Raw genomic sequence first — 22,896 nt, 5'->3', positions numbered from 1 at the left:
ATTTTGAAAACGGTAACCCAGAAATATTGGTCAGACCGTCAAAAAAGGAGTTGAAAAAAACACATTGTAATAATTAAACGCAACCAACTAACGTCGGATGAATTGCTCTCAAACGACCGACTGGCTTCGGTGGTAGCCAGCTGGTGCTTAGGAATCCCAGTCTAAGTGGATGGGGGTCAAAAAGGGGTAGCGTTGGGAGGGCTGGAGGAGAAGGGACCCGAAATACCACTTGACGAACGGTGGACGGAGTGAGGGAGGATGACACAGGGGTCAATTTTTAAATAAGAGCCACCTTTAACACAATGCAATCCTCGCCTCAAAACAATTTCGGTGAATAGCATACAAAGTGATTAGTGAGCCGAAAGGCTCTAAGAGAGCTGCTCAGCCATTTAATATTCTCCGGGCGCTACTTGTTTATCCCATTTCTGAGGAAAAATAGTCAAATGATCAGACGAAAAACCGGTCAATTCAAAAACAGTACTAATACAACGGCAATAAAATGAGTTTTACAGCAATTAATTTAAAACGTAGACTATTGAAATTGGTCAAAAAAAGTCGAGACAAAAAGCAACCAATCTCGGAAGAATCCCTTCTAAACCCTTTGTGCAAGGGTGAAAACATACTGCAGGTGATTAGCTCAAGCAAAGTTTTATTGAACAGGGCAGCAAAGCCTTCAACTTAAATACGGAAACCAGCCGAAGGCGAAATTAAGAGCGCCCAAGATTCCGGCACTACGTTTTAGTCAGATGGTCAAAAATGCTTCCAAACACACTATAACTAATGTAGATGATCGAGACAAACACCTTTATCCGATGAAGTTGAATTCAAACCAAAAAACTGTGTTGAATGCTGCTCAAGGTCAAAGAATTTGCTAACACCAACTTTCACCGCTCTTTCTTACAAACATAGCCGGCAGATTGTCGGAAAAATAGCCACCATAGACGCTTCAGGCCTTCCATGGATTTGAAGCAACTAACAAAAGATAGACAGATTGACCACAAGTCCTTTAAAAGACCACTAGACTTCTTGGGTTAGATTCGGACTGGCATTTTTATGAGACACAAAAACTCTATAAGGAGAAAGCCCTAATAGGGCTTCAAAATTAATATTCGAAATCAAAACTCAAGACTCTAACAATCAAGAATTAGGGCATATATGTTTGGCACTGCTTAGATACACACCATTGAGTTCAGAAGTCAATTTATTGAGTGTGGTAAGTCACGCAATTGACCTAAAAAAAACAAAAACGCGGGACGCAGGGTAAGACAAAACAAAAATCTGTTAGACGAAGTAAAAAAAATATAGCAGTACATGTCCTGAAATACAATTCAAAGAATTAAATGAAAAACTTAAAAGTATTCTACCTGACCAGCAGATCAATTGAACAATTCCAGCCAAAATATAAACAAAATCTTCTAAAACAATCAAACTAAATAAAAATATACGCATTGCTAAAACTCTTCAAACTTTTACCCCTAAGATAAAATTTGATCCTATTAAGTATATCTATTTCAAAAAAAATGTTCAAAGCCAATTCATTAATTTTGAAATCGGTCTAGTATTATATCTAAAAGACCTGAAAAAATTAATTGGCCCTTGAAGATCGATTAACACAGAAAATGTCAGAAAAATATTTTAAAATTGAAATCAATTGCAAATTTTAATAATGTTGCTGAAAATCGTGATAGTAATATCTTCAGAATAATTTCTCTATCTCTAGAGGCTGTCCAGTAATCCCCTTTCTAAGCCTTAAAAAATCAATAGCTCAAAGATCGATAGGCATACTTTTTAAAAATTTCAAATAATAGAAATTCGTTCTTTTATAAAGTTGAAAACCATTCAATTGCCCCCTATCAAATATTTGATAAAATTCTATCAAACCCTGGATGAGGTTACCTGGCTACCGAGGCAAGAAAAACTGAAAGACAGATGTTTTAAAAAAATTTGAAAAAAATTGCAAATTTTATCAAAAAACTTCCAAAATTCGAAAGCGTAAATTGTTGAAAACAAATCCATTGAAGCTAACAACCAAGAAGTAACTGTCTATCAGACTGTGGAATAGGTTTTCTGGCACTTGAGAATAGACAAATATCAAAAATTGGCTAAAACTTTAGGAAACCTTAAAAAGATTTTATCAAAAAATGCTAAAATTCGAGACATTAAAATGTTGAAAAACAAATCATTGTTACTAGAAGCTATTCAGTGCCCTATTATCAAACCTTAAATAAGATTCCGTGGCCCCTGATGCTGGAAAAACTCAAATGTGTGTTATTTTGCGTGTTTGTGTTTGTAGCACGAAACCACATAGCTCATAAAATGGTCATAACCAGTAATTTTGTCTCGCAAAAGGCCTTCATCAACTAAATGACCTTTAAAATAAGGCCATCCCAGCTGCAGCTCCACTCTAAGCACTTGAAGGACTGTTAAAGCCCACTTTCGGCCTCTAATGAAACTTAATGGCCACTGGGCTTTACCTGTTTATCCCGTTTTGAAAGATCAAAGTCATTGAAAAATGCGTGAGCACATCTTAAAAAAAACAGCGCCCCAATACAATTCAAATTCTTTGAAATGTATAAAATTAGGAGCGCAATAATAGCCGACTGGAATTACTAACGCGGCTATTAGAAACACCAATACTCATATTTGTGAAAAAAAAATTGGGCAAAACAATTGAGTTCACCGCGATAAAAAGAAGCCGAATAAGCAATTTTGATTGCTTAAAACAGAATACACGGGCAAAACGTCCTAAAAAATCTTTTCTAGACAAGGTCTTCATGGCTACAATGTTGTCTCAAAAAACGAAATAAACAGAAATTTAATAACTATCTCTTACTTCTGATATTGAAAACAACCGCAACACTTCATGTTTCCTTAATAATCCTATTTCAGTCTCAAAAAAGGATAAAATGACGGTTTGAATTACGTGGCTTAAAAAAATTTCAATATTTTGATGAAAAATTAAGTATGAAAAAAACTACACCGGAAATTAAAATGCAACAAAGAACGAATCAAAACTGATTGAGAAACAACTTAGCCCAACAATTTACGCCCTACTAACAGTTTGGATGCACCATTCACTTTACAGTCCAGTTAGGATGTAAAACTAATTATATACCCATTAAATCCCTGACAAAAACTATTATAACATAGCTGGCAGATTGCCAGAAAATAGCCGCAATAGCTTCGTAGATCTGCAGTCTCAAAAATCCAGTAAAAGAGACGGACAAAAAAATTCGTCTTTTCATTGAAGGCTGATATATTCTATTTCGATTAAAAATCCGTATAAGTTTCAGCTGCCTCTATTAGCTGTTCTCTAATAACCTTCATTTAGAGTTACACACACCCATTTGACCTTATCTCTTTGAATTAAAGTAAATAAAAGTCAATTTCAAAGTGAGGAAGTCATTTTTGAGAGTGAGGTAAGTCAAGTGTGACCAAAAATTTAATCACGCGAATGAACAAAAAACTAACTCGCTCCACTAAGAGCAACAAACGACGTCACGCACGAACTTGAGATGAAATTGCACGAACGAATGAACAAAAAGCAGATTTGAAGTGGTTGCGACGTCATATGGTCGTAACAAAAATCGCGACGACGAAATAAAAAAAAACAACAGGACAAGTCCTGAAATACAACTCAAAGAATTGAATAAAAAACTCAGACGTACTCCACATGACCAGCAGATCAATTGAAAAATGCCAGCCAGAACACAATCAAAATCATCTCAAAAAATTGAGAAACTAAAAGAATCAAAACTAAACAAAAATATACTCATTGCTAAAACTCTTGAAGCTTTTAAACAAACCTGAGGCAAATTTTTTTCCTTTAAAAATAACTATTACAAAAAAATGTTCAAAACCAATTTTTGTTTCTGAAATCGGTCCAGTATTATATCCGCAATACCTGAAAAATATTCATTGGCCCTTGGAGATCGATTAACTTGAAAATGACCAAAAAATTTAAGAAAAAAAAAGAAATCAATTGCAGATTATAAGAAAATGTTGCTGACAATTGCGATATAAATATCTTCCGAATCCTTTTTGTGTCTCTAGAGGCTATCCAGTAAACTAAATCCAAGCTTTAAAAAACTCACTGGCTCATAGATCGATAGGCAATGATTTTTAGAAAAAATTTCAAACTTCAAGAAAAAGAAATTCGTTCTATTAAAATGTTGAAAGCCATTCAATTGCTCCCTAGCAACTATTTAATAACATACTTTCAAACCCTGGATGAGGTTACCTGGCTACTGAGGCAAGAAAAAATAAATAAAATGCAAATGTTTTGAAAAAAATTGAAAAAAATGCAAATTTTATCAAAAAACTTCTAAAAGTCGAAAAGTTAAATTGTTGAAAACAAATCCATTGAAACTAAAAACCAAGCAGTAACTTTTTATCAGAACGCGGAATATGTTTTCTCGCACTTGAGAATGGACGAATATCAAAAACTGACAAAATTTTAGGAAGCCTTAAAAAATTGGAGATTTTATCAAAAGAACGCTAAAATTCGAGACATTAAAATGTTTAAAACCATTCCATTGTTACTTAAAAACCTGAAGAAAATGCAAATTTTGTCAAAAAAATTGCAAAAATTTGCGATATTCAAAAGTTGAAACCTATTCCATAACAACCAAAAATTTTTCAGTAACTTATCCAACCCCTGATGAGGTTTTCTGGCACCTGGGATATAAACCATTTTAAGAATGAAAAAAAAATGGCAAAAAATATGAAAAAAATTGCAAGTTTTGTCAAAAAATGCTAATATTCATGATGGCCAAAACATGAAAACCAATCCATTGCCACTAGAAACTATGCATTAATCTACCATCAAACCCTTCAACAAACCCTAGAGGAGGATTCTTGACACCTAGAGCTAAAAAAATCTCAAAAAATGACAAAACATTTTTTAATAAAAACGAAAAATTGCAGAAATTAGAATCATTTTGCGTGTTTGTGTTTGTAGTGCCAAAACATATAGCTCATAAAAAGGTCAAAACAAGCAATTTTGTCTCGCAAAAGTCCTTCAACAATTTTTAAAAACTTCAACCTAAGACTAATCAAAATAAAAAATCACAAAAAACATGAAAAATTGCACCATTTTGAGCCCAAACTCCTTAAAATGACCTTTTCACCTTAAATTAAGGCCATCCCAGTAGCTGCACCACTATAAGCACTTGAAGGACTACTAAAGCCCACTTGGGGCCTCTAATGAAACTTAATGCCCGCTGGGCTTTACCTGTTCATCCCGTTTTGAAAGATCAAAGTCATTGCAAAATGTGTGAACACATTTAAAAAAACACAGCGCACCAATACAATTCAAATTCTTTGAATTGTAAAAAAACCAAAAGAAGGCCAATAATAGCCCCAGCTATCGCTGTGCGGCTATTAAAAAGACCATCAGGGCCGCATTAGGGCTGACTCTGTTCATTTTGAATTGCTTTGCTGAGCAACTGATGTTCAAAATCACTTTTAGCAGAATGAGAGAAGAGAGAAACTAGTCTAGAGAAGTCAAAAAGATATCACGCAAAATTTTGAAAAAGCGGCAAAATGAGGTAAAGCGAAAAATTTTTTTATTCGACGAAGTAAAAAAAAATAGGAGCGCTATAATAGCCGGCTGAGAAGATGAGGTGGCTATTAACAATTAAAGGGGAAGTTCCTGAACCGGGCAAATCACTTGTTATATACCAAACAGTCCGCAAGTGCACGGAAGCAATCCTCTATCGGTTCCTGACTATTCAGCAAAAACATCGCAGCATCATAAAGAATTTATACCAAAAGGTTAACTTTGTTAAGACGTATTGTGATGCTCTCAGCTCTAGTTTTCTTCAAGTGGATGCGTACAAAGGATCTGTTAGATCTTAACATTCCAAAAATTCATACTGAAGAGGTAGTTTGCAACAGTTATCAACCAACAACCGAAAAGTGATAAATCTTATCTTACCTTCGATGCTGCGTCTAATTGGCGTTCCTGTAACACACCATTTATTAACGCACTGCAATCGCAGAAGCATCTCTGTAGCTTGAGCAGTGTGACATTCGATCTGTTGGGCTTCGTCTACACAGAGACGCCACCATTGCACACAAGTTAATGGAGATGGCAATGCCCGATAGCGCTTTGGTCGTCGCAGTCTGCAAGGATGCGGGTCGGCCTCGAGTAGTTTCTGCTTCGGTACTAAAAACCAGTTCATACGCTAACACTCGTCAGCTCTTAGCCTTTGTGAAACATAACCGACTAATGTCCAACTGATTGCACTGTAACGACAGGTGGGACTTGATTCTTTTAAAACCGGCTTAAACCAGGGGGAAGGGGTTAATAGTAGTAAATTCCTTCAGTGAAAAATTTCTGAAGAGGATAGCCAGTGAGCACCGTGGAGCTCTTTCAAAACTACCCTAGTAAAAATAGGGAATAACAAAACTGATGTGGGTCAAAACACTGCAAATCCAAATTTACAGAACATTTCAATTTCAAGAAAAAATTATCAGATAGTAAGGTCACAAATGAGTATTGTATTTTTTGTAGATGGAACAATTACTGAAGGTTGCAGCCGACAAAATAAATCTGATATGTTAATGAGAAAAAAAGCGCAGGGTTGGGACTTGAGAAATGACAAGGGCCAGTAATTTTTGATTACCGGGAGTCCACTCATTTGTTTTTTTCTAACTTCTCCTCTCCCGGTGCGTTTGTGTAGCTTTCTCAGCAGAGCAATTGCTGTTGTGTGTGTGTGTGTGTGTGTCTTTGTGCATGTGAGAGCGAGAGTGCGCGTGTGTATTCGGGGGGGGGGGGGGGGGCTTTACTAATGTTCTTCAAATTATGTTAATTAGAGCTTACTATAGACCACAAAACTGATTTCAATTTAAACAAAAAAAAACAATTTTGGCAAACTTTTCCATTGACCTTTTGTAGTATATTACCACCAGTCGAGAAGCCTTTGACCTCCTGCCCCTTCTAAGCTGAAGTACATCAATATCTTCTTCATGACCACTGCGAGATAGGTTATAAGCATGAAGAGAACAAAATTAGCTCAAGTAGCAGACGCTCGCTCGACTTATATTCATTCCAACTCTTATCAAGGAAAAAATGAAAATCTCAAGGTTATAAACTTTAACATTACCCATGTACTTATGAAGAAGGTGATTAAGATTGTTCATTTCGCTACTAACTGTCATTTTGTTGAAAACGTTATACATGGTTACAACTTAACTTTGAAGAAAACGTCATCATTACTGCTCCAGAAAAGTCCATGAAAATATTGAGTACTTCTAACAAGTTTTTTCAGCCGTAAGACTGTTGGCAGATAAATTTTACTACTCCATCAACTTAAACCTTGGTCAACTTCTTTGAGCAATTCATAAGAAAGGAGCTTCCACAAAAATTTTATTCTCCTTTATGATGGTGGCTATGGAACTTTTAGGTAAAGATATTCTCGCAAGTCGCTCCTGAGCAAGATCAACCTGTATCAAAATAAATTTCTCTTGCAACAGAAAAACTAAAGCTCCGTATTGTATCAGTTTTTAACGTAAAACAGCTGAAGGTCTTCCAACATATATCAATTTAAACAAAACACAACATGGACGACCCACATTTGTCAAAGCAGTGTCATTGAGATTTGCCAGCTTAGTTCCATTACGAATTCCCAGTTGAAAATTTCAGTTGACATCAAACTCAAGTACAAGGCATCAAAAATATAGGCAAAACCATGTCATGGAGTCAATAAGTCGTTTGCACTTCTAGACTCACCCTTTAGAAATCATAAAAACGTCAGGATACGAAAATGAGCGCTTTTAGCTAAAATGCAAAAAGGGGCAGGATTGAAATTGCAACAATAACAGGAATTAATAATTTGTTAACGGAACCAAAATATTTAAAATACAAATTTCAAAGCATAAATTAGCAGACGAGTGGTTCATTTGAGAAGTTGCGACATGGATCGGAAGTAAAGACTAATGAACAAAAAAAACAAAACAAACGGTTAAAAACATCGGAACTCATAGCATTTCTTAGATGTAGTTTAAAAGACGAGATTCTATACCAGTCGAGGAGTCTTTGACCTCCTCCCATCTCTAAGCTGAAATAGATCAATATCTCTTCATGACCACTGCGAAATAGATTATAAGCATGAACCGAACAACAAAATTAGCTCAAGTAGCAGACGCTAGCTCGATGTACGCATGACATTAGCTACGATGACATTACCTACGATGTCATAGCTACGATGACATTATCCATGTACGTATGAAGAAGGTGATTAAGATTGTTCATTTCGCTACTAACTGTCATCTTGTTGAAAACGTTATACATGGTTACAACTTAACTTTGAAGGAAACGTCATCATTACTGCTCCAGAAAAGTCAATGAAAATATTGAGTACTTCTAACAAGTTTTTTCAGCCGTAAGACTGTTGGCAGATACATTTTACTACTCCATCAATTTAAAACTCGGACAACTTCTTTCAGCAATTCATAAAAACGGAGCTTCCACGAGAATTCACTCTCACTTATGAAGGTGGCTATGGAACTTTTTGGCGAAGATAGTTCTCGCAAGTCGCTCCTGAGCAAGATCAACCTATATCAAAATAATTTTCTCTTGCAACAGAAAAACTAAAGCTCCGTATTGCATCAGTTTTCAACGTAATACAGCAGAAGGTATTCCAACATATATCATTTTAAACAAAACACAACATGGACGATCCACATTTGCAATAATAGTGTCATTGAGATTTGCCAGCTTAGTGTCATTACGAATTCCCAAATATCTAAGGCCAATTGATAAATTTATTTTACGATACCTTACATAGAAGTCAATCAGATTTCTCAACAACTCAACAAAATAAAACGATTCGTTAGTTCACAATTGATTGTCAAATTATGGCCGTGAAGCCAAATGCAGACAAAAAACTGTTTAGCCAAGAACAACTAAATAAAAAATTAGACTTTGATGTGAGACAGGTGTAATCAGAAAAAGAACAAGTTCTTAATCATCAGCGGAATTGATATCATTAAGACATATCAGAAAAAGTATATGACGAGGCACTCAGCCTTTTGATACCTCATATTCGATCCTTTCACTGATTTCATATTTGATCCAAGCATTGGAAACCTTTTTCTATCTGTTAAACAGCTTTTTGGATACGCTAATACTTGGCCCCGAATACCTCAACATTCAAGCTTTCAATAAATCCAAAGAAATGCTTGGCCAAAAAGATCCTCCGGCTTTCAAGTGATGCTGGCATGCCATTCTAATTTACCTAACAACTTAGATATAGCGTCAGCAGTTGAATGGTTCGATCAAAACCAAATTGATTTTGCTTGAGAAGTTTAAGAAATCCGCAAACTTGAGTTGTCACCATCCTTGTGCAGATGATTTACTTTAGCTGGCTGGAAATAATCAAGAAATCAACTTATGCATAAACTTCTCTCAAGAAATCACCAACGTACGGTGAAATTATTGGTTTACAAATATTAAGTAAATTATCAATTAGGAGATCATGTCTAGCTGAGGTTTTATGTTTCCACAATTTAAATTACATAGGAAATTTCAGTTTTAGGTAGTGCCAGACAAGCAGAGATTTTCATTACGTTGGAACTAAGCGTTTTGAGTTTCCAAATTCAAAAGAAAACTTGCAGTCAATATTAATAGAAACCTAACTAAGATTTTCTGCGATCGTCTGATTTGGATACAAAGTTCTGTTTGATACAAACTAACCGGTGAACTCATTAAGGATTCTGAAAACAAACATTTGTTTATTGTGCCTGAATTAGTCGTTCACTATAGAAAATCCTGATTTCCTCTGCAAATTTTTAAAGTTTTTCATTGACGCTGAACTTTTTATGTATAGACACGTCATAAGGTCTAGCTATTAAACGGATTCCTAACATTTCATTTCTAACAAATTTTGCTTGTAATTCGGTTTGTCAGGCACGATCTTCAAAGATACAGAGTTATAATTTCGTTGACACTTTTCTAGCTGTTTCCAGAATAGTACTGCTATGACCTCCCGCTCCATAACCAGATGCACTGCCCACTCGTCTATCAGGCCCATATTTTTGATTTGCTGCAATCGATTTTATATTAGGAACAAGATTTAGTGAGAACAATAGAGATCACTCAAAAATGAAGAGCGAAAGCGTGAAAAAGCCATCTGAGACGTCAAAAAACGTTCTAGAAGAAAAGCGCAAAATGGTCAAGCGAAAAATTTGCATAAAAAGAGACCAACACGTTTCCAATAATTGCTATGAACATCGCAATTAATAAAGAAACTCTGATTAGTTGATTAATGGAAATTTCGTTCGTCGCCGTTTCTCGAGTCGTTACGTCCTTAAAAAGTTCCAGATCGAAGGATTGCAATAGAAAATTTATTATCAACAGAGATGCATTTATCTCTACGTAGTGCGATATTAAAGTCTACAGTAATCATTAGCTCTTGCTTTTGGTGTGCCCAGCACCTGTAGCTCTACTTAATCCAGAAAGACATGCGTTTCACCGTCAGGTAGATTAAAAACAGAGAAAAGAAGGAAATCCATACAGGACACATGCAGGTGTATAGCCTCAATTGTAGGAGAATGTATCACATCAGACTTGATAATGTCATGAACATATATCGCAAATCCACCTCCTTTTCCGCCTTTTTTAAAATCTTTTCGCATTGAGCAATGGGATTACTGAAGCCTGCTATAGCAAACAGTTCACTTACATTGTCATTTAAACTTAAAACTGTTTCTGTCAGAGCTATGGCTATTGTTTTTTATTGAGCGTGTTAACTAAGAAGTTAACTAAGAGTGTGCCAAATTTATCAAATTGAAAACTCAGTGACCTTATGTTAAGAAATAGGATGGTGACATTGATTGCATTAAGTTCATCATTTAGACTAAAATCTGCAAAACATTCGCTGTTGGAAGCTTAGGAGAGAGTACATTATTTGATTTTTTACACGCAAGCTCCACGCATTTCAGCTTCAGGCAACAGTTTTTTTAGCTTGTAGGTCAATGGTATGATCGGCGTTTCACGAGGAATATAATGGTTGGACTTTAAAAGCCTGTTGATTATTGCTATTTGAAACTTTACTGTTTGCAAAACTTTCTTTGCAGGGTGAGGTGCTATTTTCCTGGCAACATCGTCCAAAAAGACCATGAAGGTTCTTCTTGTTTTTACTGGAAGAGCATTCGTTTCACTCTAGCTATTTTTACAGAAAGTATTAACATGACAATTGTCGTTATGTAGACCATCGACCCAGCTTTTATCGCTAATACTAGATCGCGTCGGAAGTCGTTCTTTAAAATAAACGGCCTTGTTATTCCTTGGGTTCTGGGAAAAAATTATTTCATTGAGTTTCACATATCGAAAGCCACATTGCAGATCGCTGTATCATATACGGACCAAGCGTCTCAAATTTTGGTTGTATCATGCTTGTGTTTTGCAATCAGAGCTGATACAATCCTCATTATATATATGTATTTAATAAAATTATCTTAATTCGCTCACATATTGCGGCACGTGATCAAAAAACACCCATCGAGAAAGCCACTTTTTTCAAGCGCCGGTATTGCCACTTCAGTTATAAGTTATTAATTATTCACCCCACAAAACCACTTGTCTTTTCTCTCCACTTCCAGCTACAAGACTTCGTTCGAGAGCGATCAATCACGCAGAAGCATAAAAGGGTTAACGCTAGAGCAGTAGATCTCTCATCTAACTTAGCGAGCAGCCTAGCTGAACAAGAACTTCAGTGTCTCATCATACGGTCATCATTCAGTGTCTCATTACTGAACAAAGGCACGCGGTGTTTAACTTCTCAAAACTGTGATTGAGATTTCGTCAAAAATGATAACACGGAAAGGAGCAGAATTAGTCAAATTCCAGCTTGAATTTAAAAAAATGGAACGACCACATTTGTGTTTCCCATGCAACAGAACTCTGCAAAAATTCACGTCATTTTAGCCCGACCGAAACATTCCAAACCCTCTAATAAATACAACGAAAAATAACTCTCAGAACCTAGCAAATATTTGAAAAAAAAACTGTCGGAAAAAATGAGCGACAAAAATTTTGTTTAAAATAATAAATGCTTTCGAACCACGTTTGAAATGTGCTTTTTCAAAGAGCCGCATGAACAAAACATAGTCGGCATTTGCCGCCGTTGACCCACATCGGGATTGAAACAGAAAAAGAAAAATAGAAAAAACTGAAAGAATTTGTGTCAAAGAGTGTTCCAAATTGGTATGCAGTTTCAATTAGATTTCAAAATTATACTTAATTCAGCTTCTCAACTGAAGGCTGACAATCGCTCAAATGAAGTTTGATAACCTAATGCACTACGACTTAATGACTGGGTTTTATCAGTTTGTCCCGTTTCTTTTGACCTTGACCGAATTAAACAGATTGCGTAATTAAACGAGTGAAAAAAAATACAAACTATTCAGTTGAAACAGTGCGTGAGGTAAGTCAGTAATCAAGCATGAAAATCGAGACCTATTGAAAACGAAAAACGTGATCAAAAAGTAAAGCAAAAAATAAACATAGCCGGAGTACTCCGCAACCGACCCCAAATAAAATTTACACACTAGCTAAATGACCAAACTATGAACTTCACATAGCACTTAATTTGATGCAAAAAACGGAAGAAACGAATAATCGGGGTAAAAGCAACCTATGATATTATTTTCCTGGAATTTCATAGGTTGCTTTTCTCTGATTATTCGTTTCTTCCGTTTGCTGCTTCAAATTAAATGCTATATGAATTTAATAGTTTGCTCAGTTAGCTAGGGTGTAAATTTTACTCAGAGTCAAAAGTTGCAACTCCAAAAGCTATGTTTAAACAATTGTCTGTTAAAATTTAATTAAGTTCAACAAATGATGTTAAAACATAACCAACGAAACATCACTAAAGAGGAGAAAAACGGAGAACAAAAGGAATAAAAGCACAAAATCAAAATCTAAAACATCTGTTAAGAAACAGTTCCTGATTATCCATTCAGAACCCACAGAGCAACCAAACACACTGCCCAAAAAATAAACGAAAGAAAGCCTCTAAAATGGCAAAATCACAAAAATATCGCGCTATTGCATATATGATTGATATGGTCAAGAATGCTCCCTAACGTGCAGTTACCTGTTAATATGGTTCAGAAAAACATCTCTACACAAAGAAATAAATTTAAAACTGCTTCCAAAAAGCCGCACGTTCTCAAAAATTACACTCGCTGGTCGAAAAAACATAACCGACTAAACGTAGGAAGAATTGCTCTCGAACAACTATTGGGAGCTCTAATCAATTGTACCCTGCTTCCGTCGGGGGAGGGAGGGGGAGCCTAAATGGGACTAAGAAGTTCAATAGTGGGCTTCAAATAACCACATTAGAGGTTAACATTGACCACTATTAAGATATAAAGTAAAAAACGACTAGAGGAAAACAACACCTGCAAAATTTCAGTACTTACTTAAACGCCTCGTGAGACTGAAAATCTTATTTTAGAATTTATGAAAAAAGTTTTTATGTAGAAGTCATAATTGGCCACGAAACTCTTCTAAGAATATAACAAAAAAAAAACAAAAAACTGCAAAAAAAAATGAGATAGAGAGTTAAAACTTTCCCAATTTTTTGCCACATTCATCAAAAAATGCTTTATAAAAACAAAGCTGCTCTTATTAGGTCACCAACAACTCTGCGAGTAATAACCATCTTTCTAAACTGTACTTGCGGCAGTAAACAAAACAATAAGCGAAAAATGGCAAAAACTCGCCTGAAAATCCACAAAAAGCTGTAAAATATGCAAATTTGCTTGAAACTCATATTAGGTACAACAATTTTTGGTATAAACAACAAAAATGGAATAAATTGTTGGAATGAAATTTGAATTTTTTTAGTTTCATTTCATGCTCCCGTTTCATAAAACACTTTACGGGTTCATTGATTTATGATTTCATTTTCATTTCGTTTTTTTTTCGTTTTGAATCGGTTCATTTTAGATTGCTGTTCTCTGCGTTGTTTAAAAACATCGAGAAGAATGAGAGATTAGTTAAACTAGCCTAGAGAAGTCAAAAAAACGTTCACTCAAAATTTTGAACAAGCCGTGAAAAAAGGTACCGCGAGACATATTTTATTCGACGAAGCAAAACATAGCAAGACAAGTCCTGGCCCATAATTCAAAAAACCATCATTGTTTAAACAAAAAAGTCGACCTAGAATATACTATGAATGAATAGGAAAATATTCGATCAAAAGAAACTGAAACAGTAGAAAAGGTCAAATTGCCACAGGTGAACAAAAACCCACTAGAGACAAAGCGAATTTTGTTCTCCTTTAAAACTCTAATTTAAAATTGGTGTAAAATATTAGGCCACCAAACTAATCGTTGTGTCGCTCCACTTGCTGTTTCGGCAAGACCAAAATCATCACTCCAATTTGACATGAAAAAAATGAAACTGTGTGAACAGATCTCTAAAAAATAAAAAGATAGCGTCTCAATACAATTCAAACTCTCCTCTCTTCTCCTAAAATTTTCTACCTTATTTACCTACTTGACTTTGTGTTTAAATCTTTGTACAGTTCTTTAAACCATAGCCAGAAGACTCCCAGAAACGACCTGAATGTCGTATTTTTTGAAAAGAAGGCAGTAAAATTACTCCTCTAAAGCATAGGATCCCTCAAAAGATTATTTTTAAAAAAATCAGCGCAATATTAGTAAACACAGACGTCAGATTGCCGAAATCGCAAATTGCAAAAATGACTTGCGTGCCGTATAACACAGAGAGAAACAGATAAAGATATAAGTTGAAAAAGTTATCGACACCTCTGGGCTAAAAACATTTAGCAAAAAAACAATAAAGCTTATTAAATAATCACGTCATGAGCGCAAGAGCCGCTATTTAGAGAAAGAAGTCATTGCAAAAATTTGACGTTTTCAGCATTGCTGTGTTAAAAAACTAAAAAAAAAGAAAAAAAAAGCGTCAGACCACGAAACAAAAAAGAACATAGCCGGAAGAATTTTGGAAAAGAGTTGAACTAGAAAATTAATCAACCTCACAGACCTAATGCATCTACTACACAATTAACCTCAGTATTTTGAAACCGCGCCCCGAAAAATAACACGAGAAAAAATGACAAAAACTGGGATAGCATCAAATAAAACTCACTGTAGTTGCGACTCCAAAAAACTGGGTTTTGTCAAAAAGATTAATTATATAGGCAGCTTGCACAAAAAATACCAAATGACCAATTGAATGATAATCTAACAAAATCCGTTCACAGAGAGAAAGACCGAGAAAAAAACAAAGGAGAAAACAAAAATGTCTCTACAAAATACTAAAATGCAATTTCCCCACCCATAATTCGGAAAAGAATTTAATAACGCCTTCACCTATACCAGTCGTCCTCCACTATTGCCAAATGACCAATTGAATGATAATCTAACAATATCGGTTCACAAAGAGAAAGACCGCGAAAAGAACAAAGGAGAAAACAAAAAATATCTCTGCAAAATACTAAAATGCAATTTCCCAACCATACTTCGGGGGAAAATTTTAATAATGCCTTCACCTATATCAGTCGTCCCCCCACTATTTGGCAGAGAAAAATAAAGCAAAAAAGTTCTGAAGCACGAACAACCTGAAAAACAAAAAATTTGTACAATTTATTTCAGTTAACAGTGCCTTGTCTTGCCTTCTAAAGTCAATTTATAGTAGCAAAACCCATTGAATAAGTCCGAATTATTTCGCCAGGAAAAGTTACAGGGCGATATATAAAATCCCCAAAATTCCACAGAAAATTGAAGAAAACAAAAACTGCAAAACAGCCTTGACTTTAAAATCCTGTTTAAAATACACTCCAAAAATTCCCGAACAATACACTGCAATATAGCTATGTTCAGCTTACATCAGCGATAAAAAAACAATCAGGGCAATACACAAGATATATTTTCATTACGAACTGAAATTACTCAGGGCCTACTATTAGAGAAGCTGGGACCCATGACGGTAAATATGTTATGGGAACGTCGAAAGGCCATTAAAAAGGTATAAATTAAGCATAGGTGCGAATCAAAGATTGTCAAAGGCATCACATACAATTAACTAAGAAAAACTGATTAAAACAACCGAGGAGAAATATTTTGGATAACTCCTGATATCCTGCAGCCGAAAACCGCTTCAGTATTCCACTTCTGAACTAAATACACAGCATAAAAACTTCCGACCAAAAGTTCCGAATGATAATGTATAAAAACTATTTATGAATAAACAAGAATCAATATTTAACTACCAGAGCATATAGATATTTAGGAAACAAATTCATTATGAAATGTCACAACGTTTATATGAATAACGGTACGAATAAATCTATATGAAAAACGGTACCACAAAGCATCAGAAAAAACGTCCACTATTTCGTCTGACTTTCAATCAAAATTTGAAACTAAATATTGTCGCAAAAAATATAGTAGCTATTTCCTTTTCAAAAAAATCAAAATGAAACACGCCTTTGAAAAGTGGCATCTCAACAAAAACTTAGCTTGCTGAGCTAAGCTGATTCATGCATGTCTATTGCTCACTCTATTAAAAGAACTTATCATCCATCTTTTTTAATAAGCTCGCCCAAACTAGAGCACCCAATTGAATTCAGCGGCTACAAAATTGATTTATATTAGAGCTTATCACAGAACTTTTCAAAAGATATAAAATTAAAAGGGAAACCAATTTAAACGATCAAAAACACAACCTTGAGCTCTTTTGGACGGTATCTCTTTGTTGTCATCGTGCAAATTCGTATGTAACAACTCCGATCTCAGGATTTCAAAGGTTGTAATAACTACATCATAGTTTTCGAACTCCTTCGGCTGTATAAACTTCTGCTTGCTGTTCACACCAGAGTAGTTCAATATCTTTAATGTCCCCTCTTTAACATGTTGGGAAATTTCGTCCAGCCACTGGGTGCAAATGGCACCCGGAGTTACAATCAGAGTGGCCTTTGTTGGTACCACATCCTAGAACAGTGAATAACAAATTGACGGATACAGAGACGGCGGTTGAAAAAGAGAAAATTTGAAAGTGACACTTTTTCACAATTATCTGGGATAAATTACGTTGCATTCAAGTTATTTTAAAGCCGAGGAACTAAAAAACAGAATTTCTAAGCTATCATTAGATCTGATGCCCACTACAGTATCAATAAAAACTCCAAAACAAAAATCCTTTTCATAAACCATCGTTACATTACAGTTGATTGCAAAAATAATGCCCCATTTCTTAAATGAGGAACTAATCTATTTAAAAAAGTCGAACAGACAAAATAAGAAAAGCAAAAATCAGAGGAATCAATTGGCCGTTAATACAACACAGCTGTCAGACTGCCAGATCTGCGATAGCTTTACAGAAGTAAAACAGTTTTCATGCAAACTGTTCTGATAACTGTAATTGAGTTAGACTTATGTGCTTTATAGCTGCTCTCAGATAACCTTCAATTAGATTATGATACAACAACGCGACAATACATCACTAGCGAAAACAGTTGAAAATAAAACGAAACCATAAACTAGATTTATTTTTGCTTTAATAAATAGCCAATGAGACTTCATCAACTAAGAAAAGGGACAACAAAAACTTAAAAAAAAGGTTAAAACTCACTATCATTTTATGCAAACAATACCACTAGCAAAAACAGTTGAAATTAAAACGAAACCATAAACTAGATTTATTTTTGCCTTAATAAAGAGCCAATGAGACTTCATCAACTAAGAAAAGGGACAACAAAAACTAAAAAAAGGGTTAAAACTCACTATGACTTTATGCAAACAAATAGCGTTTAAGTCACATAAACCGTTGGTCACCCTTTGATGAACAAAAACAACCAATTTGCAAAACGCGTCACCTTCTGATGACAAAAAGCTGAAAGCATGATAAAAATCATTAAGAGTTAAGCACGTGAAACAATTCTTTCAAAAAACACTCTTTTTTAAAAAGCAGGCACTGCCACTGCTCGCTTTTCGCTCCTCTAACTACTCAAACATGACTAAAATCACAACTCTAATTTCACCTCTCAATAAAAAGTTTAAAAAAAAAGTGTAAACATGTCTTTAAAAAAAGGCGACCTAATAAAATTCTTTGCAATAAAACCAAGAGAAGTCCAATAATAGCTCCAAACAGCTATCGAAGCTATAAAGTCATATAACTGTAGCTAATGGGATCATATGACATTCAGTCAAAACATAGATTTAACAAATGGTGGTCTGAAACTGGAAATATGACAATTTCTAGATTTTCTGATAAACGAGTACGTTTACACGGTAAAGCGAATCCCTATTTTTTTAGCAGACGTTTTTCGCCATCCTATCAACCAGCCCCGAAATAGTCTCACGAGAAACCCAAGCATGGAGACGGTGACCGGAACAAAAGATAAAGAAGACAAAGAAGATTATAAATGAGATGATTATTCAAATTATATCCTAATTTTTAAAACAGAATTTGAATATAAATCGTTTATTAGAGTTAGATTAATAGATGTAAAATCTTCCCAGCATGTAATAAATGATTATGATATCTCCGGAAGTGTGCCACGGTAAAAAATTTTGTTAGAATTTCGATTCGAGTTGAAGACTTAAACTTAGCATTATTAGAAAGTTTAACTTATCAAATTAATCTGACAGAGGTAAATTGATTCAAGTCACCAATACTGATATAAATGAATCTTCAAGAAATGGTGCTGTGAATCAATACTCGGTTCAAACTGATGATTCTAGATAACTATTATTAGAGTTAGATTAATAGATGTAAAATCTTCCCAGCATGTAATAAATGATTATGATATCTCCAGAAGTGTGAATGAATTCTTAGAAAAGTGCAAATGCATTCCATTTATGGTTCCCTTTGCGACTGATTTGCAGAAGCAAACCATATTGGGTAACCCTTACGACCCCCACTATAAATCATGGTGCTAAGATTAGTTTTGTATCTTGACTATTCCACACTGATAATGGGTATATATACAGCTGATTTTTGAATCCTTTTTCATCCCCAAAATCAAATCACCGTCTTGATCTAATAATCAGATCTCTCCCGTAAAACTCTAAACGCTACTGTAAAATATCATTCTTGCAATTCTCTCATTTTGAGAAATTCATTTTTCGACTTGATTAAAAACGCTTTTAATCCGGTTGCGAAAACCCATAACCCAAAAGGTTATGGGCCCAGCAATTTTCTAAGTCTTAAAACTAATTTCTAAAACAAAACTTATTTGTTGTTGACAGTCATAATCCTGTTCTGCTTCGTACCTTTTCTTTTCACAACTGTTTTGCCTGCTCAAGCTACGATGGATCAACACACAGGAAAGGCACAGGACTTTCCAATCTGGAGCACAAGATTTGTGGCAATGATGCAGACGAAGGGACTCTACAAATCACTACTTGGGACAGAGGAGCAACCCAACGAGCCTGCACCACCAGCAAATGGGGCGAGCAATGATGAAAAGGAGAACCACAAGGTGCTGAAGGATGCATATGAGAAGGAAGTTGCAGACATCAAGGAGAAACGGAACAATGTGTGATGGCATCTGGCACTGACTCTAGATGCAACAACCCTCATGCTGATGAGACATGACTGTGCGGGAGATGACGGCATCGGAGATGGAGCAAAGGCTTGGAAGCTTTTGCAAGAGAGATTTCAGAGTGTGGAGACACCGACAGTGGTGACTTTGGTGGCACAGCTTGTTCGAATGCAGTTCGAGGATGCTGAGGATTTGGATAGCTTCTTCATCAGAGGACAGGAGTTGCTCACAAGGCTACAAGAAGCAGGGGAAGCAGTCTCAGAGAGCCTCTTCAACGCCTTGGTCCTCAATGGTCTGCCAATGAGGTATCAAAGTTTTGTTATACAGGAAAGCTTTAACCCGGCAACGAACTTCACAGAGTTGAGGAAAAGGCTGCAGAACTTCCATGAGAGCACAGCACAGAGGCACAAGGGACAAAGTGGTGCAGTGGCACTGGCAGTGATGTGTGACTTCAAGAGGGGACCCAAGAAAGGAAACTGCTTTATGTGGGATCCCTGGACACTTTGCCAAGGACTGCAGGAGGAAGGAGATAGCACAATGCAGCAAGTGTGTTGAGAAAGGTCACCTAGACAGGGCATGCAAGAGACAAAGAGATGGAGACAAACAGGAGTCAGTGGCAATGGGTCCAACATTGTCTTCACCAGACGAGGAATACTGGGCAGCTCTTACCCAGTGGAAGACAGCAGGCATGCTAGTGGACAGTGGTTGTACAGATCACATAGTGACGAACATCGATGCGTTCCTGGACTTTGTGCCCATTCAATCAGTGGTCAGAAATCCTAACGGAGAGGCTTCCAGAGTGGTGGGCAGAGGCTGTGTGAGGATCAGCATACCCTCAAACAAAGGGGAATTCCAATGCGAAATGTTTTGTGTGTGCCGGAATATTCTTCAAACCTCCTATCAGTATCAAGAAGCACGGAGTGGGGACATAGCTTCACTTTCGAGAAAGGAAACAGCTGCATGAAACTCCAGGAGGGAACTCGGGTAAAACTAATACCAGAAAATAATTTGTTTTACTTATCCTGCAGCGTTCTAGAATTCAAGATGAGTTCCAACAGCGTGAAACTTGACAGTGCAAGGAAGTGGCACAGACGATTGGGTCATCTGAATCAAGCGGATGTGGTCAGGAATGCACCAGAGACAGTGGGGGAACTCGATGATGTATGCAATGTGCGTGCATTGGCCAAGCTCCAGTACCAAGAGTGGCAGAGACCCAAGCAGAAGAGAAGCTGGAGAGGGTGTTCACAGACGCGATGCGACCTTGAGTAGACTCACTGTCAGGGTTCCAGTTCTGCATTGTGTTTGCAGACTAGTACACGAAGTTTGTTTTTGTGGACTCCCTTAAGGCAAAGAGTGAAGCACTGGCCCGCCTGAAGAAATTTGTTCTCAGTGTGGGGACGCCCAAGAAGCTGAGGCAAGACAATGAGAAGGAGTTTCTCTCAGAGCAAAGCAGTTCAAGATATACTGCTTAGATGCAGTCATTCTACGGGAGAAGACTATACCAGAGACGCCACAACAGAATGGGTTAGCTGAGAGGTGCAACAGGACACTGCTGGAGATGGCAAGATGTTTGCTCATTGACTCAGGACTTCCCAAGATGATGTGGGGAGCAGCAATTCTTCACGCAACAAGGATCAGGAACTTGGTTGTGAGATAAGAAAAATGCTCAGCAGAGCTGATGCGAGGTATAAAACCTAAGCTTTCAATTAGTAAACTATCCATTTTTAGTTGCACAGTCTTCATGGGGAAGCGGGACAAAGATGTCAGCAAACTTGAACCCAAGGCACTTGAAGGCAAGTTTGTGGGTTACACTGAAGGAGACAACGGATACCTGGTGTACGTACCCAGCACACGCAAGGTTGTGGCAGTTCGACATGTGATCATCAAGGAGTCCGAAGTGGGCTCAATCCCTGACAAAACAGAGACGCCCGACCTACTAGATGAGGGGTCACAGCAACTGGAGATCTGGCACTCAGATGATGGTCATCAAGACGATGGCAACAAAGAGGAGCAGGGCACATCTACGGAAATAAAGGAAGAGTGGCACGACGCAGAGAGCGTAAACAAACAAGAAATGACACTGAGACGAGATGCCTCAGATGTTGAGGAAGCAGCACTGGATGAAGATTCTACTGCAACAAGAGGGAGTCTCAGAGACTCTGAGTCACTGGAAGACAGTGAAACGGAGGACTTCTCACAGACAGTTGGCTTCTTTGAAGAGGCACTGGAACAAGCGGAGAGGGCAGAGCCCAGACGAGGGACACGAGTAAGGACTGTTCCGCAATTTTTTGGAGAAGTCAGGACCCATCTTGCTGTGACTGACGGTAGCTATGTGGAACCCAAAACAGTCTACGAAGCCGAGCAAGCTGACGAATTGGACCAGTGGTACCGGGCAATGAATGACGAGGTCAAGGCATTCCAAGACAACGAGACTTGGGACCTAGTGAGACCACCCACAGACAGGGACGTCATACCGGGCAAAAGGGTCTACAAAGTGAAATTGGGACCCAGTGGTCAAGTCAAATAAAAAGCACACTGTGGCGAAAGGCTTCAAACAAGTGGAAGGACTGGACTACTTTGAGACTTTTGTGCCTACCTGTAAGCCAGAGACATTCAGGATTCTCCTTCAGCTATCAGCGAAGCAGGGCCATGTGATGCACCAATTTGATGTCAAGACTTCTTTCCTGCACTCACCAATCGAGGAAGAAGTGTATCTGGAACAGCCAGGGGAGTTTGTAAAACGCGGATCAGATGGAGAGAAGTTAGTATGTCGACTAAATAAATCAATTTATGGTTTGAAACAGGCTGCTAACAACTGGTACAAAGAGCTGGCAAACTTCCTACTGAGACAGGGGTTCACCAGAAGCAGGAACGATCACTGCTTGTTCGCAAGATCAGAGGCAGAGGATCACACCTTCATCTTGGTCTGGGTTGACGACATCATAGTAGCATCAAGAAGTATGACAGTGATCTCCGATGTCAAGAAGGCACTAGAGACAACATGTCACATGGAAGACAGAGGGAGACAACACTGGTTTCTGGGCCTTAGAATCAGACAAGAAGAGGGCAAAGTCACAGTCGACCAAGAACGCTACATAGAAACAATGCTTGAACGGTTTCAAATGGATCAATGCAAACCCTTAAAAACTCCAGCTGATTTGAACTTGAAATTTCAGACAGCACAGAACGGAGACGAAGAAGTGGACCAGAGGATCTACAGAAGCTTGTTTGGATCACTTCTTTATCTGGCCAAACAGACGAGGCCAGACATCATGTTCACAGTCAACATTCCGTCCAGGCACATGAACGCACCTACCAATCATCACTGGCTATGCGGAAAACGACTTCTGCGATATCTTCAAGGTTCAAA

General features: G+C 37.0%; 1 protein-coding gene across 1 annotated transcript in view; it reads right to left on the bottom strand.

The window, feature by feature from the left end:
• Positions 1-22,896, bottom strand: part of LOC142342868 (E3 ubiquitin-protein ligase SHPRH-like) — a 127,517-nt gene that overhangs the window by 86,886 nt on the left and 17,735 nt on the right. Inside the window, exons 5-6 of the mRNA XM_075394502.1 lie at positions 16,707-16,971; positions 5,939-6,169 (exon numbers count right to left, since the gene is read on the bottom strand). Coding sequence (XP_075250617.1) covers positions 5,939-6,169; positions 16,707-16,971 — 496 coding nt within the window. The remainder of the gene's footprint in view (positions 1-5,938; positions 6,170-16,706; positions 16,972-22,896) is intronic.

The sequence above is a fragment of the Convolutriloba macropyga genome, chromosome 7, assembly GCF_964194025.1.
Source record: "Convolutriloba macropyga chromosome 7, txConMacr16.3, whole genome shotgun sequence".
Lineage (NCBI taxonomy): Eukaryota > Metazoa > Xenacoelomorpha > Acoela > Convolutidae > Convolutriloba > Convolutriloba macropyga.
This window is presented reverse-complemented; position numbering and strand designations above follow the sequence as displayed.